Source organism: Xenopus laevis, chromosome 1S (genome assembly GCF_017654675.1).
Source record: "Xenopus laevis strain J_2021 chromosome 1S, Xenopus_laevis_v10.1, whole genome shotgun sequence".
Classification (NCBI taxonomy): domain Eukaryota; kingdom Metazoa; phylum Chordata; class Amphibia; order Anura; family Pipidae; genus Xenopus; species Xenopus laevis.
Window position 1 is genome coordinate 45,067,383 of NC_054372.1, and position 18,604 is coordinate 45,085,986.

The 18,604-nt window shown below is 36.6% G+C and overlaps 1 protein-coding gene across 2 annotated transcripts in view; it reads right to left on the reverse strand.

Moving 5' to 3' along the window:
* Positions 1 to 1,069: 1,069 nt before the first annotated feature.
* The window catches only part of fhip1a.S (FHF complex subunit HOOK interacting protein 1A S homeolog), a 76,505-nt gene continuing 58,970 nt past the window's right edge, over positions 1,070 to 18,604 (reverse strand). For both annotated transcript variants that reach the window (XM_018243266.2, XM_018243267.2), the window contains 6 exons: positions 18,393 to 18,472; positions 13,046 to 13,230; positions 8,472 to 9,470; positions 7,277 to 7,455; positions 6,016 to 6,154; positions 1,070 to 2,504 (listed from right to left, as the gene is read on the reverse strand). In XM_018243266.2, coding sequence (XP_018098755.1) covers positions 2,281 to 2,504; positions 6,016 to 6,154; positions 7,277 to 7,455; positions 8,472 to 9,470; positions 13,046 to 13,230; positions 18,393 to 18,472 — 1,806 coding nt within the window. In that variant the 3' untranslated portion in view covers positions 1,070 to 2,280. The remainder of the gene's footprint in view (positions 2,505 to 6,015; positions 6,155 to 7,276; positions 7,456 to 8,471; positions 9,471 to 13,045; positions 13,231 to 18,392; positions 18,473 to 18,604) is intronic.

Consider the following 18,604-nt stretch of genomic DNA (forward strand, 5'->3'; position numbering starts at 1 on the left):
GCGCCATAGTGCATAAGACTGAGGTTTACATGTACAATAGCCCTGTATTAGTAAAGTTCTACCCAATATACTTTAAAAGTGCTCAAGGTATTTGTGCAATATATATTTTTAAATATAGGGTCTATATAAACTGTTGCAAATTAGCACTGGGATGAGACCTATTGTCAGTAGCAGGCATCTTGATCACAACTAACAATTGTAGTGATCAGTTGCCTCATTTGATACAAGCCGTGGTCATTATTCCTGTAGCTCACTCCTGTATCAATAGAACTACTTATAAAATACTTATGGGGGAATGTAATAAAAGTCGCAAAGAGCAAAACAATTAGCACAAAATAAAAAGTCTAATTTCGCAATGTAATACTCTTCCTTAAACTGTTATCACATTGCGAATTGTGCATTGCCCACTTTTAAGAAGTGCTTGAAGGTGTCATAATCTTTTGGAGCAAACATAATAACTTTTTCATAAGAGGTTTTATTACATTCACTGCACACTGGCGCTAACTATAAAATTCGCAAACCTTCTTCCACTGTCGGAAGTGGTCGCTAAACAGTTTCCAGGTTCGTAAATGCTATATTAAATTCGCGCAAAGCAAAATTTGTTTGCACAGAGGCATAACTTTTCGCATTGCGAATATTTTTTACATTCCCCCATTAGAGCTTAAAACAGATTAAGGAAGGCTAACCCAAAATTCTGATTTCTGAAATCTCAGGGGCACATTTACTTAGCTCGAGTGAAGGATTAGAATGAAAAAAACGTTGAATTTCGAAGGTTTTTTTGGCTACTTCGACCATTGAATTGGCTACTTCAACCTTCGACTACGACTTTGAATCGAACAATTCGAACTAAAAATCGGTCGACTATTCGACCATTCGATAATTGAAGTACTGTCTCTTTAAAAAAAAACTTCGACTACCTACTTCACCACCTAAAACCTACCGAGCACCAATGTTAGCCTATGGGGACCTTCCCCATAAGCTTTCTAAGCAATTTCTGATCAAAGGAAAATCGTTCGATTGATGGATTAAAATCCTTCGAATCGTTCGATTCAAAGAATTTAATCGAACGATTTTTCCTTTGATCGTTCGATCAAAGTAAATGCGGTAAATCCTTCGACTTCGATATTCGACCCATAGTAAATGTGCCCCTCAGTGTAAAAACAAATACAAAGCCTTCAGCCAATAAGCATTTCTTAGTATGTTATGTGCTAAAGGTGCAGAAGCAGTAGAAGAAATAGAAGATACTGTATTAAAAATATTTGCACCAGGTCTAGCAACCAATTATAAGGCTGTAGGTCTAGTAACCTACAGCAACTAATGATTAGGTTGCATATAGGTTGTGTATATACTGATCAGCTATAGTATTTAAAGGGTGAACTTTGGCAAAAATTAAAATGTAATATAAGTTCCATCATATTGATATAAGAAACTTTGTAAATACAATCAATTAAAAATTCTGCATAGTTTCTGAAATAATCAAGTTTATCTTCACTATTCCTCTCTCAGCATCTCTTCATTCTGTCTTGTGTCAGAAATTAATTCGCAGTTAGATCCAATACATATTATAGGGGGTCTTCCTTTTCTAGAAGACGTATAAGAGCTGATTCAAATAACCAATTCCACTACAAACATAATATAACAAATAATAAATCCTGCAGGTAGAGAGACAGGATTTTTTGTGATTTGAATAGTGAGCTCTAATACATCTTCTAGGCAAAAGGAGCCCCCCCCTACAAGATATATTGGATTTAAAGGTCATTGAAAAACAGACTCCCAAATCCTGCATGAAGACAGAATGAAGAGAGACAGATGCCGAGAGAGGGAGAGTGAAAAGTAACTTGAATATTTCAGAAATGGTTTAGAATTTGTAATTGATTATATTTTAGAAAACTTCTTATTTTAGTATGATGAAGCTTATATTCAATTTTAATTTTCACAATAGTTCCCCTTTAAAGCAAGTATCTAATGGATTGCTGGACCTGGTGCAAAGTTGGCATTTTTATTACATATTGTCTAATGGTGTCTCATGGTACATATATGAGATCATAAAGCAAATATTATAATCACAAAACCACCTTAGAAACCACATCCCCTCCAATAAAATAATTCCGTCCAGAGCATCAAGTATTACAGGAAGTACTAATAACCTCTTTCAGTCATTGTATGGAATTGTGTTCTGCTGCAGTTTATCCCCACAAAAATCCAAATTCATCTAAAAGTAAACTTTGCACTATTAAAGAAAAAGACAAATGTACATAATAACCCCCCCCAACCCCTGAACTAGTGATAAAAAAAATGTAAAACAGAATGTTCTTGAGCTAAAGCAGCAAGTTCTTTCAGGAATTCTTGAAACAAGACAGCAGCCAGCATAGCATTTTTGGTTTTTTTAGATGCTCCCGCCATAGGTAGTGAAGTGTTTGCTCTATGTTCCTTTGATTTTTGTTCTAATCCTTTGGAAGATTCTACAGCTTCTCTCTCTGTGCTCGATACCACCTGTGTGTTGTCTGAAACAGAAACAGAACAATAACATAGACTAGAGGTTTTGCCATGTTCTACCTTGCCCTCAGCCATGTAAATAAAATAATAAATAAAATCAGTTAATAGTGCTCCTATAACAGAATCCTGCACTGAAATCCGTTTTTCAAAAGAGGACACTTCTTCATATTTCATTTTAAAATCTGACACAGAGCTAGACATGATGTTAGTTTCCCAGATGCCCTCCGTCATGTGAATTGTGCTCTGGAAAATTCAGTCACTCTTTATTACTGTGCTGCAAGTTGCAGTCATATCATTCCTCTCCTTTTCCACCCAGCATCCTATCAACAAAACAATGGAAAGGTAACAGGATAACAGCATGCTGACACCTGCATTGCTAAGATATGAGAACAGCACTCAGTAATAAAAATCCAAGCCCCACCACAACTCCTCCAGGTACATTTAGTAGCAGAAACAATAGTTTATCTGAAAACAGTTTCATTGCAAAATGCTGGCCTTTCAAAATGACCTGAGATAGCTGCCTACACACCAACATTTCAGATAAAAAAATATACATTTATTGGTTGAGGAATAACATTTTATATATTTGTAATATCTACATTGCAATTTTGAAATAAAACGTACACAATAAAAATCATGACAGAATCCCTTAATATATATTGGCATGTGCTCATTCAGGTGGGCTCTGTCTGGACTTCCAAAGTTAATATAAATGCATTACTTTTTTCACAGACATACCAAGAATTGATAGGTAGCCAGGATACTCTTGCAAACCATTTCCCAAAATCCCTTAGGTTCACAATATTATGCAATGTTTACAATGCAATGTTATCCCTTCCCTCATTTTGTTCCATTGTGAAGTGTTGTATTCTTGGACTCGACAACCCTATGATTTCCATAGTGAGTGGTAAAGATTATCTGGAAAGCAGAGAGACCTCAAATCACAGAATTCATCACTTCACAATAGAATAGGGGAAAGGCTGTGTTACGCTGTGAAGGGGTGGGGAACTATTCCATATTTATATTTATTTCAGAAAGTGTTTATGCAACTTTTCTACAGAATGAGCTCATGCCAAATGTGTAGTGCATTATCCCTTTAAGTTGGCCAACTAAGTCATAGATATCCCTGTTCTGGCCAGTCCTACTCTCAGTTTTACCTTATTCATTCAGAAGTTTAGCATTTCACTTCTAATTTTTCAAAAAGCTAAACCAGCCAATACATGGGCCACCAGGGGCTGCTGAATTGGCTGCTCCAGACTGAATGGACAGACTATTGGCTTGTATCTGAGTCAATGTGGCAATATCTGGTTGTGGTTGAAGTCATTGAATTGTCTTCAAAGTGAGAGGTCACTTATATGATTTGGTAGTTAGCATAGGTATCATATGATCTGTTCAGTCTGATTTTGCCCCAACCTAAAATTTTTCTTTGTATGGCTAGGCTTAGCCCCCGAATGGCTGCACTTTTTATTGGACAGCACAGGGATCCCTGAGAACGAATGCATTGTAAGATGCAATAATAAATGAATCAGGTGCAATCAATGAATTGTTACATTGTGGGAATGGAGAAGAGGGGATACTTTGTCATAGTCAGCCAGCTTAAATGTCCAGCAAGATGTAGACAAAATTCTGTTTTGCATTTAGCATAAAATTCCTTAATATCTTTTAATATACTAATATGGGCATCTGGGATCTATTGTTCTATGAAATAAGTAGTCACACACCCACAGCACAGCTTTGACTTTTGCTGTTTGCTTATGTTAACTGTAATATCAACTGCAATATTTTAACTAGGACCTCTATGGTATTCCACTTGCATAAAATGGTCACAGCTACAAATCCACTACTGGATATAAATACTAGGCATCCTATTTAGTATCATGTGCACATCAGCCATACCTTCTAAGCCTCGGCAGCAGTGATGAAATATTAAAGACCACACAACAAAGAATGCTACAGCAGCTGTAACTTTGAAGCCAGACATTTGTCAAAGATATGGAGCAAGCCATGAAAGAAAGATTTTGCAGAAGGTAATCGGTGAAAGGCAAAAAGATTCATAATAAGAATAATAATGGTAATAACACTGACAAATTGATGTGCAAAAGGCTTTAAATCCTGTATTCTCGGCCGGCGAATGCAAATGCATCCTCTTGTTTGCACTTGGAAATGTTTAATAGATTAGGAGGCTCTTTATTCATTTGCTGCCAATCACTAATTTGCAAAACAAATGCATTTCAAGTTTAGTCTAAGCTGCCACAATCATTCCCTGATAAGCACAAGTTATGACACATAAAAAGGGGGATAATATTCATGCTCCAGCATATCTTTCTCTATACTATACAGTGTATTGGGAGCTTAGGACTAAAAATTGTGCTAGAAATGTATTCAAAAGCTGCAAGTAGAGGCAGAGGTAGGCAGAAAGCTGCAGAGATTAGTATGGGATAATACAACTGAAGATACCTGAATACCAAGACTGGACAAATTGCTTCTGACCATGGGAAATGAAATATTGTGTGATGGTGATGCTGATTAACAAAGACCCAGTTCAATCAAGGCTGTTCAATCAACCCTCTAATATTAATGCATCAAGAATGTATGGTAGATTAGGCCGATTGAGGAGATGAAGCCGTCTGGATATTATGAAGTTGTTTGGGTCACCGACAGCTTCTTGGGCTCCACACACATTTATTAGTTCCCAGTTTCACTGCTTCCCTACAGTATTATGAAGGGTATGGCAATGCCTCAACTGCCAGCCATGTTAAGTCAACTACCAACCAACCAGATACATTTCAGTTCCTCTTTCAGTTTGCTTGCAAGACTATATATACATGGTAGATAATGGAAGTTACAACTGACCACAGCGAGCACCCCATTTCCGATGGACAGGTACATATATAAACACTGTATATACTGACTGTTCAGTGGCAATAACAGTCCTGCATTTTCAAAGCAGAGTATTTACATTGACTTTCCAGGGTTTAATACCTTATGGTTAAGAAATGGTTTTCTGTTTTTTTTCTATCCAGCCCGTTTCAGACAATAATGACTTGTTAAGAGAAGAAAAGGCAGGAGATGAAGGACTATCCTGCTGTGTCCTGGGCATGAGTGCTCTTCTCAGAACACCACCAATAATGCAGAGGCATGGGGTATTTTATGTCTGTATAAATATGACAAATGTTTATCGCTTAAGGTGCAAAAACATTGGTGTGTGGCCAATCAAGCAGCCTCAACTGAGTTTATACATACCAGTATGTTATACAAATATATGGTGCCTCTGTATAGTTTAAAGTCATACTAAAGAGAAAGAAAAGATAAAAAACCATTCCCCAAATCGGAAGGCAGCATGGAAGAAAAATGAGTAAAGTAAAGTAAAAAAGTAACAGTGCAGACCAATAAATAGTAAAATGGAGCATTACAAATGTGTGCCTTAGCTATGCTAACACTTGTAAAGTCATGATGCAGGGGGGGAAATAAAATAAGTTTTATTCATGCACAAATTGCATACATTACAATCAAATGTACCTTTGGTAAATGTATCTCTAGACTGGTTAGGCATGTCCATACGAGAAAGCAGGTACCGCTGAGCTTCTGCGAGGAGCACTGGAAAATTCTGCTCTGTTGCTGCAAATTGCTCAATTTTCTGTTTGACAGAGGCCAGCACCTGATATAAAGAGAATAGAAAATGCATTGTTTATGAGCTTTCTTTCCTAAAGAGCTTTTATCTACTTTATCAAGCTTTGTTTATAAAGAAAAGAAAGGCTATATTTATCATATAAAGTAAAAAGTGAGAGATTTGGGTCCCTATGAAGTTCTGAATGCATCTGAACTCAAAATCAATGTCATGATAAAGTCAAGTATGTATTTCATCTTTACGTTCCTAGTTCTGGAACTGAAGGGTTATTTAAATGGACACATACTAGTTAAATATCGTATTGAAAAGATTGCTTACAACATGCGTGCTACAAAATAATATGGCTGTAGATAAACTTCAGAGCAGTCATTCTCTTGGGGGGGGGGTATTTACCAAAGTCTACATTTTTCTGGTTGGAGTTTTAAAGGGGAAAACAATTTTTTATAGGAAAAAAACCTCAAAACTCAAGATGTATTAAACCCAGAGGCTGCTAAAACTGAGGGGAAAAAATTCTCCATCTCTAACAAGTCAGTGGCAAATGCCCAGTTTGCAATTGGAAGATATCATGATCTTTGCTGGGTTCCATAAATAATCTGAATAAATTGTGGTTTTCGGGCATCAGATCTAAAAAATGTGTACGATTCAGAATTATTCTTTTCCAGCACCAGATTTTCACGAGTTAATTTATTGATAATTAATAATTTATGAATAAGGTGAAAAGTTGGATGGGAGATTGGTTGAAGTGGTTTTAAGACAATCATTTTCGGATTTTAGTAAATAACCCCCTCAATGTGAGACATATATATGGATTCATTACACCCCCCATGCCCTGATCTGCATAGAGCCTATGTAAATGCAAAATTCCTTATTCTGCAATGATTGTATTCATTTAAGTGCTTTTCTTTCTTTTCATTCCAGTTCTAAAGTTGCATGTGTGAATTCTACACTAACCCTTCACATTTTTCAGGTAATTATTTTTTAACACAGAGAAAGATAAACAATATGTCAATAAATTTATATTAGCTGAACATTTCTTCCAAGTGTTATGTATACTACCCTGTATGCCCCTTCTTTTGGGCCCACAGTCTAAACAATTGGAAGTGAAGAGGAGCTGTTGTCTCTCCGCAGGATCATTGTGTAAATGTAGAATACCTGATACAGAGATCGCACACTGGGCTGAAAGACTATGTTGGTGTTGAGCAGAAACGATCTGATGAGTGGCTGGGGATAGGTGGCAAGCTGAGTAATTATCCCAATCAACAGCAGATTAACATGCAAGGAGTTTTCCAGCATGTTCTCTAGCTTTGACAGTACAACACTGATGAATGGTCCTGTAGGAAAAATTAAGTAAATTATAATAATTATGTGCCAAAAACAGTAGACCTGCCGACATGAAATAGATGAACCAAAAAGACACAAGTCTCTGTGACTGGCAGAGAAAACATACAGAAGGGTATGAGAAGAAAAAAGAGACATTGGTATTTTACACAAACTCCAAATTTGCAAGCACTGTCAGAAACATCAATAAAGAGATAGCAGAGACCCTTGAAATGATTAATAATGTAGATTTATCTTTTTATATTTCTATTGTGTAAAGAGAAAGTTGAAACAATAAAGCCAGTATAGTAGTCCTGTAATTGTTATTGTAAATATCAGTCAGGCATCTTAGCCACCCACAAAAATGTAGCTGCAAATCAAAAAGTGGTAGGTAGTTTGTTCTACCAGGGACTAGAATGACAAATATGTCTTATATTTAGCAAAATAATAATAATAATTATATCCTTGAGAATGAATAAAATTCTGTGTAGGTAGATTCCCTCGGGAGTCCACCCTGACTTGGATGGATTCTTTTATTGAGCTAGCCTTGGTACTACTACCTTGACTTTGAGGAAGAACCATCCCATTGAGTAGTTCTTTGATTTTCTGTACTGTGAAGAGATATATCTATGCTCTTGCAAAGGCAACACCCTTTTCTGCCCCTACGTTCTTATGTCACACATTCCCAAGTTTATAAAAACTCTGTGATTTCTTTGTTCGGGGTTCTGACTCAGAATCCACAGAGCATGTGTCAAGTAAACTTTATCTTTTCTCCTCAAGTGGTCTCCGGTTTTTAAAGTTCCACATCACCCTCATCAGTCAATATCCCATTGTTCTTCAAGATTACTTTCAGTTTTATATTTGGAAAATTCGTCTTTGTTCCCCCAAAACCTTATTGCAAACAACAAACCATTCACATCATTTGGGGAAGCGTGAGCACGGTACTAGATGCCAAATTACAGTTAATTCATCATTAATTCAGTATTTAGTAAAATTATTGTTTTCTACACTTTCATATTTAATTACTTACCAGTAAATGGAGCAGCCTGAGACCTTGGAAGGTAATTAGAAAATATCGTTGCATCTCTTGGCCCAAATGGAGATGACATGCTCTCTGACTGTGGTAAATCCAAAGAATATTTGTCAAAATCATCCTCGTCTTCTTCCATTGGAGAAGCCAAACTGTGAACTGGAGATAAAGACTCTTCCAGTGTTGAGATTTTCAGTCCATTAAGCAGGTCATCGTATCTTGCAATAAATTCCTCACTGTCTGGGCTTAACATATTCATATTAGAGATATCATCTGCTGCAGAAGAAAGCCTAATCTCTACTTTGGGTACTGTTTGTTTAACCTGTTTTTTTACACTGGCATTATTTAGATTTGCATTTTTATTGTTGTTTGCTTGGGTCTGATTTCCTTCCTGAAGTTTTGAAAATTGATCATTTGTCTCTAGATCATTTTTGTCTGATATGTCCTGCATATCTGCATCATTAGCATCCTTAACAGCACATAATCTGTAAACCATTACATCATCCTGAAAATCTGATTCTTCAATGTATGATCCTTTGATGAACATGATTGCATTCCGCTTCATCTCTTGAATGTGGTGAGGAAGCTCTGGTGGTAAAACTGTATCAATAGATGGTTGAGGGGAGCAACTTCCAGAGTCAGGAGATATCCCAGTATCATAGCTGTCATCCCATTCAAGATCTAGCAAAGTTTTACCTCCTAGAGATGGTGTCTCAGAGGAAATTGAATCCATATTTTGCCTATTTGCACGTCTGAATGTTGAGAAATTCCCTCTTCTATAATTATCCTCCATCAGAGTTTTAAAGGAGGTTTCAGGGTCTGGGTTTTGCCCATCATATGGGGCAGACCAAACTTTACAGTCTTCTAAGCACTTCAGAATATTTTCATGAGCTTCCCATAAGTACTCAAGGTAGTTTTCATCAACTGGTTCTGCACAATCACCATCCATCCAGGTATCTTTCTCATATAAACTTGAAGAATGCTTAGAATTATCAGAATCTGTAAAAGACAAATTGCAGTGTTTGACCAAATCTGTCAAAAAGCAGCATTTATTTTTCTAAATATTAACGATAATGAAAATAGTGAATTGACTGTTATGGTGCCAGTATAATCATTATATATGAAAAGGAGGTAGTCCAAAAAATATGAGTGAGTTGGCTAGTATGAGATTGATATTAGCATCATATCATACATACAAATGCCAATCTTGTTGTTAGCTGGTTGGTTGATACTGAGATGGATACAGAAATGAGACAAGCAAAGCAGGGCATGTACCACTGTATAAAATTGCCGTACTGTAGTAACTGCTGCAGGCAGAAAATCAAGATAGGTTTTTAACTGGTTGCAATGAATTACTGCACTAAAACAGTATGAAACAGATAACCTGTAAATGCCAGAACTGTAATTCTACAATAGAGGGAGGCCTAAAGCTCTGGTGAGTCTCTAAGGATTTAAACCAATATCCACAAGAAATATATGAGTGGATGCATACCTCCATTGACACTATCCAGAAAGGTATATGAGCCCATACATGCTCCTGGTGATGAGCACTAATGCACTCAGTCTGCTGTGATGGATTGTGTACATGGACACTAGGAACACTGAAAATAGCCTGGACCCAGCAGTAATTCTGGTATTCACCTAGAGGGTAGAGGGTTGTGTCTATAGCCAAAATATTTATACACTAATGACATTACTGAAACTGCACACATTGGCATATCGGAAGTGAAATGCTGCAACATGCATGCAATTCACAAAAGTGCATTCTAGTTTTGACACAAGATATTTACCCTTTTATGCTGGAATTCTGTGGGGACAATGCTGCATTCTGGCTTTAAAGCATGGTGGTTTGTATTGAATTTAAAAGTATTCAATGTTAATTAATATTTCAAGGATGGAACCAAGTCATATGAGCTGGTATGCACATTTATTGGCACAGGTTAAGATGTTGAGTACCTCTCTAAGTGATTTGTCCAGCTGGATGGAATACTCACATCTTTATATTGTACAATAACATCTCACAATGAGTGGAGTGTTTGTTTAAAGAGATGAATTAAATGCTCTTCTGACACCCAGCTGATTGTTAATGGAGATGTTATTATGGCAATTGTTCTGCAGCCTGATCCTCTTAATCTTATGAAAGTATATAAGGAGAGGGCCATCTACGCTGCAGCTGACAAGTGAGATACTGGTTTCATTTGTTCTATTGAAATTAGACTTTTAAGAGCATGATTGTTAGCCATTCTTTATTTTGGTAAGAGAATTATCAGAAGAAAGGATTGTATTAGCATTTCATAATTCGAGATGAAGTATGCGCAAGTCACATTTTCTGCTTTTTATAAAAAAAAAAATATATTTTGTAATTTGCTGGGAGTTGTGCAACTGCTGTGTTATTCATACAGACAAATTATAGTTATCATTTTGTTCTGCAGAATACAGACCCTATGTGAACTAGTTTGTCACAGAACACATGGCTACCTACACATTGCAATGCATTGTGGGTAACAAAAACATCAGATTAGAGTTAAGCAGATTGTAATATATCAGTAGCTCACTGCCTGCTCCCGTATAGTGTACATATTTCTGCAAAAAGCAAAATAAACAGCATTTATATGTAGACGTAGTCTTTACATAGTACTGTAACTGTCCTTCAGAACATCCCTTCTTTGTGAATTACACACAGCAATTATGTAATTGGGTTATACCAGTGAAGTGAAGGGCAAGTTCCCCCTCCTGCAAAACTATATGGTGTATGTGCGGCTCTCTTTCCATCATTCTTATACAAGTGAATCCAACTAGCCAATTGCTCTCTGATTTTCTCTCTACTCCATTTTAGATGCACTGTCCTTATTTTCTTGTTTTTTTTAATTGCTCCATATTTACACTCTTCTTCTGTAGTTCTCTTCCTTTTTTCTTCTCTTTTTCCCACACTGTCTTCTTTTTGTTTATATTTATATAATAATTTCTATATATGGTTATTTATCCTTTACCCATGGGCATTTCTCTGTTCCTTTTCCCTTTATTAATCTCATAATCTCCTTTTCTTATGCTTCATTCCCACCATTCATCTTTCTCTCTTCCCCTCTCAAATCTTACATTCCCTCAAACTTTTATCTACTGTATTTTCTTTTCTAACCTCCTTATTCCTCTCATCTTCTCTCCTCTTTTTCCCCTTCCACCCCTCTTTCTATTTGCCTTATCTGCCCACTGATCATCTACTCCCTCAAACCCCTTTCCTTCTACTCCCCTTCTTTTTTGCTTTCCTCGCCTTCTTTCCCTAACATGACTGCTCGTCCTTAGAGATGAGTACATCACCAAAAATGTGTGAAACAGCAAAAAAATTGCTAAATTGAAGTTAATGGGGTGTTTGTTGTGTTGTTTTCAAACAGAGCAACTTTTTTTTGTTTTTTAACCCATGCAATATTTTTTTAAAGCACTTGATATTTTTTTAACTATTCATTTGAGTCTATAGATGTTCTGTTGCAGAGAAATGCCGCAAAATAGCATCCCCTCTCCTCTGCCCTGTACCTCCTTCCTCTTTTTTGCTTTCTGACCCATTTTCTTCTGCTCTGCACTTTCCCCCTACTCATACCATACAGGTATGCATAAGTTATCTGATTTGCTTTTCAAAGAATTAAATCATGCAGCCTATGGATAAACTATCAGAATTAAAATGAGATCCAATCCAATCCATGAATCCAATCAAAGCACTGAAAAAGAATCAAACAGCTTCAGCAAATCCATGGATCTGGTGTAGCCTCATGACATTGTAGCCACAAACACACAGAGGAAATGGACATGACTGGTACATAAAACCCTGCCTGCCTGGAGATCTTGTTTTTTTTTTTTTAAGAATTGGATATTGTTTGAAAATATGACCACAGTCTTGAAGCCTGCTATTGTGATCCCAAAAACCTAACCTTATCCATAAGGCCTTGCAAAATGCTTCAGCTAAATATACAAAAATAAGACCCACAGCATTCATCAAAAAAGTTAAAGTTCATATTTAACATTATTATGTTATAGACCAGAAGAATTCACTCTTTTTTTCATTAGTCAGTTGCATGAACACTGAAGTGTTTTAAAGTAATAAAAATATAATGCAGTGTTGCCCAGCACTGGTAAAACTGGTGTGTTTGCTTCAGAAACTCTACTATAGTTTATATAAATAAGCTGCTATGTAGCAATGGGGGCAGCCATTCAAAGGAGAAGAGGTTCAGGTTACACAGCAGATAGCAGATAATGTAGCAATTAAGCTCTGTAGAAAATAATGGTGTTATCGTTATCCACTATTTAAACTGTGCCATAGAGCCTTTTTTCAATTTCCACTATTGCTACACAGCAGCTTATTTATATGAACTATAGTAGTGTTTTTGAAGTAACAGATCAGTTTTACCAGTGCAGGGCAACAGTACATGATATATTAATTACTTACTTTAGTTACTATTCCTTTAAAAAAAACTGCCCCCGGCTGCAAATGTTCTTAATACCAATGTCTATAATAAATTAAACATGGTTAATGTCCATTTAATTATCTCTTAAAACACGACTTATTCCTATGTTAATCTCCATACCTGTCCTTTGTATGAATTTAGAATTCATAATCTGCCTTCTCTCCAAATATCCAGTGCTACTGACAGTAATAGCACAGCAGTCTGGAATCAAGGAAAGGAACTTTGCTGCGCATGCAGAGTAGCAGTCTTGTTCTCTGACAGCTGATCGCTGAGTGACCATTACATGATTGCAAGGGATTAAATACCTGGAAAAATAAAGTTTTAGTTAAACCCAGTGTTTTACGGCAAAGTAGCACAGCCTAAGAGACAAAAGAAGTAGAATGAGAGCAATATAACATGAGATTTGAGGACAAACACTAATTTGCATTTTGAATACTGGCAGGGTAAGTCAAGTATTTATGTAATTTTAACCAGTAAGCAATGAAGGCCTGAGAACACGTTGACCATAAAATGGGTATAAAAACCTTTGGCCCAAGGTAATTTGTAATATTTTTTTTCCTGAAGAAAAATTGCCACCCGTAAGAGGTTGCACTGTACTACTGACTGCTTGGGTCCAAACCCGTATTTACTGAATCAGAGCCACTGTTTACTTTTCTCATTCAAAGCATGTAGGTGTAACGTATGGTGTCCCAAAATCCAGAACATACCCCATGGTCCTGATCTTAGCTCACGTTTCTGCCTTTCACTTCGAGAGGAGCCTTCCTCTACTCGGATGTCACCAGGACTGAGTGAGAGGACCAAGGGGGAAGTTCTAGGCAAGCAAGGGAACTGCAATAAATGCAGGACAGGAAACAGAGGGTGTAGTCGTTGAAGTGTCACGGAAAATACTAGTCATAATACATTAGCAGAATAACAGGCCAGGGTCAAACCTGTCGGCAACATTGTGCAGAGTCGGGATCCAGAAGACAGGCATGGGTCGGTTCAGGCAGCGATACAGCAAGGTCAAATCAGGCATCGGTCAGGAACAGAAAACCAGATGAAGAATCACACCCATGAACTATCAGGAAATAGACCTACACTGGGCAATGAGTCAGTGCAGAGCAGGGGGTTTAATAGGTAGCTTAATGGTTTACACTGATTACCAGTGGCCTGACTGATAACAGGTAAAACAAGCCATGCCTACTTGCAATTACAAGGATAGCAATAGGAGTGAACCAGGGCCTTAGTTGTCTGCTCACATAGGGTAGAGCTAATGCCCTGGTAGAAACACCTGGTCACTGGTTTGACTCCAGGCCGGTTATGACAAAGGTTTTAGAACATAAATTGAAATGTTGATGGAATGGCATTCAATAAAGTATTAGTGCAATTAGATGTGATTAGAGTGTGCACACTATGAGCTATTTTGTATGAGAAGGCACCAGACCTGGCAGCACCTACAAAGAGAAATGACATCATGCACACGTGTGACGTCACTTCTGGAATACATCATTTCTGGTTTCCACCATGATGAGCCCTGTACCCCCCATCTCAGCACCTGAGAGCTGCCCCCAAAAGCTGCTGCCTTAGGCAGAGGCCCTTGGGTGGCTATATGTATGGCCCTGGCCTTTACTGGACAGCCATTTAATTTATAGAATATATTTTAAAAAAATTGTAAAAACTACCACAGCTGGTAAAATTACTGTTGATCTGTTGACAAAAGTGTCTGCTTTATCTATTCCTTAAAAAACAAAAACACAAATCCCTTTCAGAGTTAATTGCCAAGGGGATTTATGTTTGTTCTTTTTATAAGACATTGGTTTAAACCCAATCACACACATCCATCTGTCATTTATTATTTTATGCAAAAAACATATTATATTTTGAGTTTTGTTGGACACCTTATTACAATAAGTTATTTGATTTTTTTCCCAAGAAAGTTCTACAGTCTAGCAGGTAAATAATTATGTATTGGGGCATTGCTTATGTTAGCAATGTTGTTCTCACCTGATTAGTAGCTAGGAGCACAGTCGATTCTGACTATGTTTGCGTTATTGTTGTTTTTGGATATTGAAGAATCTAGGGGCAGCCCTCAGGGCCACAGTGTAAGATACCACTAATATTTAAATAATATTATTGCTTCTTTGCTACCACCTCCACTACCTACATTCTTTATAGTGAATATCTGAAATGAGTAACCAATGTCCCAAATTCAAATATTTTACTTTCCAGGGCCAGATTTATCATGGAAAAAAAGCAGATAGTATATGGGCCAAATTTAGAATCTATGGGTTTCCTTGCTATGCCACATGATAACTTTGTTGCTGACACTGTTCTCTAGTATATAGGTCAGGTCTGCCTGTTGGTATGTTACATGAATACATTTAACAGTGCAGCTGAAAAGGCTTATTTATTAAAGGTCAAATTTCAGTGGTTTTAAAGGTTTTTGTAATCACGACTAAACTCACAAACAAATGATTATCATTGTATTTATTAAAAGATCAGAATATAAAAAGTTTGAATGAAAAAAAAGCATTGAACGATCGGAAAAAAAATCCAAATACCACTAAAAGCTCTAGAAAATTTGAGTTGTTCGGACAATTTCTACCAAAAACTACTACTACTACTACTCTCCAAGTCCTACCTCTCAGAAGCCATGTCCCAATATCTGATGAGATCTAACAAGATTGAAACAGGCTGTCTGCAAGTATGGATATATGGTTCTAAACCATTAGGCTGTATCTGTGCTATAAACCAGCAGTTCTGGATGCATAGTTGGCCAAAGGGACACAAAGGAGTGATTTGCATGTCTCTGCTCATGATGCTTTATGGGAAAATCAAAACTCTCATCTTTGGTATCTAGGCAGTGCTGTGTGTAAGGCATGAAACAAGTAAATACCTTCTGATTCCAGAAGGCATCACTTTGCATATAATTACTAACTAATGGCTTTTTGGCTCCTTTCAGCCCTTCTCACCATAACCAGATTTGGTTCCTGCAACCCTCTCATTCTGCTCTAAGACACCAATTGTGTACTGACCAACAGCAACTGTTGCTGTAAATGATTAGAGAACAACAACTCTCAGTGAGGAATCTTGCATATTTTATCTGAAACTGATGTTCTACATAAAACAAAGGATTTGATGAATAAAAAGGTAAGCTTTGTTCCATGCAGGAAATCAATGAGGAAGAACATATAGAGGTGCAGACATCTCTAGTCCATCCATGCTGAGAAAAGATGTGAACAGAGCAGCCTTAGATTAAGTTTAACTCCGGTTCATTAATACTCATTACAAAGAGAATAGGAATGATGCAGGTCTTTCATATGTAGGCTATTCAACCTAAGAAAATGAATGCATGCCACTCAAAAAAAAAGTATTGGCACTGCCTGGCATTCAACTCCTTAAGTTATTGGTGATTCCTGGCAATATTGCTACATCAAGAATCTCCCTGCTGACAGTGCCTTGCTATAATAAGGCATATTTTGTTACTTAGCAAAAAGACACATCTCATAGTTTCATTCTAGACAGCCACTCTGCAGCCATACATTATATTAATTAAAACATGATTAACTGATATTTTTTTATAGCTGTAAAACATTCAAAACTGGTTTTCAGGCAGGGGTACCCATAAAATATTAAGCAGGTTCAGTATCTCCTAAAGGAATTTCACATTATTAGGAATTGTAAAATAAGGGCTATTTAAAACAAATCATTGGTCACTGCACAATCATTTGCTGTGGTTGTGGTAGGATTTTGGTTTGTAATCATATAATAGATGATAATAAATAATAGGTGACTGATTCAGTTCAATTCAGACCTGGGCACAATTTGCAAATAATTTGTATGTCCCCTCTGTGTTTGTGCAGGTTTTTTCCCACACTGAAGAAAACTCAATTCTTAGTGTGTTTTGTGAATAGGACAGGGACCTAAGAATTAATTTCCACTGAGGCAGGAAATAATGTTAAAGATGAACATTCTTTTTAAAGTACTGTGTAAAGGTATCCACTATATGAAGGATAATAATGAATTATTACTCATTAGATATTGAACTGGCACTGCCCTGCACTACAAAGCCAACAGTCTCAATAAATAAGCACTTTCTTTCTGAAAGATGCATCAAACTGTATTAACGTCCAATTAAAATGGGTTGTTAAAATGGGTTGTTCTCCTTCATATTAACTTTTAGTATGATGTAGAGAGCGATATTCTGAGACAATTTGCATTTGATTTTCATTATTTATTATGTTTTTGAGTTATTTAGCTTTTTATTCAGCAGCTCTCCAGTTTGCAATTTAAGCAAATTGGTTGCTAGGGTCCAAATTACCCTAACAATCATTGATTTGAGTGAGAGACAGGAATATGAATAGGAGAAAGCCTAAATAGAAAGATGAGCAATAAAAGTAGCAATAGTAATACATTTGTAGCCTTACAGAGCATTTTTAGATGGGGTTAGTGACTCCCATTTGAAGAATCAGAAGCAAATAATGCAAAAACTATAGAAAAGAAAAAATTGCTTAAAATTTGCCATTCTATAACATACTAAAATGACTTAAAGGAGAACTAAACCACTCCTTAGGCTCACTTACCAGAGGAATCCAAATATCCTGAAGATGGCACCAATGAGCTCCACTGCGCTGCTCTGCATGAATGTGTCAATGTTACTGCCAGAGACACTTTTTTCAAGAAAGGTACTATGAAGGGAGAAAGTGGGGGGGGGGGCAATGGAGGGAAGGGATTCGAGGTTTTATCTTAATGGGGGTTTAGTTCTCCTTTAAAGGTGAACCAACCCTTTAACTTGGTGTTCAGTGGGAGAGATACTGCAGGTACAGCTATTTGCAAGCTACAAATTGTAATGGATATGACAACTAGTCTGCTGACCCCTGCTTTGTATCCCCAGAAGAAAAGGTTAGTAAATGTTCTTTAGTTATGCTGAGATGAGCTTTAAACTCTTAATTCAGGATTATATTATTTGGTCATATTATTTGTGTTTGATAGAAATGCACATCAAATACTTCAAATGCTTTAAGCTTAATTGAATGTATTATATTATTTCTTCTGATTTTCACTTTTGGCTGAACATATTTGTTACACAATGTTAATAAATATGGGAAAAATATGATGTCATATAGAAAACTATGACATCACTGTTAATATGGTTAAAAAAATATATTACAAACTTATGCTAAAGACTCACAAGGAAACTTGGGGCAAATTCTCAAAATGAGGCGCCAACTATGTTTTCCAACCAGCCATTTACTTTATTTTTTATTTTTCACCTTTATTCAATTTTTCCCATGTGCCTCACACTAACTATGGCCACATTATTGCAACAATCAACACAAAGAAGCTATTGGTTAGCAATACATTTTTCTATATATACATATATATAAAAATAAAGCTAAACAACAGGGAAACTTTACTTTTAAAACAAAACAGAGATGCCAGGAAATAAATATTCCCTGAATAACCAAGAATCTAATGAATCCATTACCTCAAAATGAGTTGTAACATCACGTCTTCACAATGTAAACCAATAAGAGTTCGGAACAATGCCAAGGACACAACGCAAAGCTAGGAGAGAGAAAAAAAAAGACACAAAACCTTGTAAATCATTAAGTTACTGGTGTTATTTGTTTGGAGATGATAATTGACACAGTGAGATACATAGCCAAATGCTTTCATTCTAATGATGCTTTAAGCTAA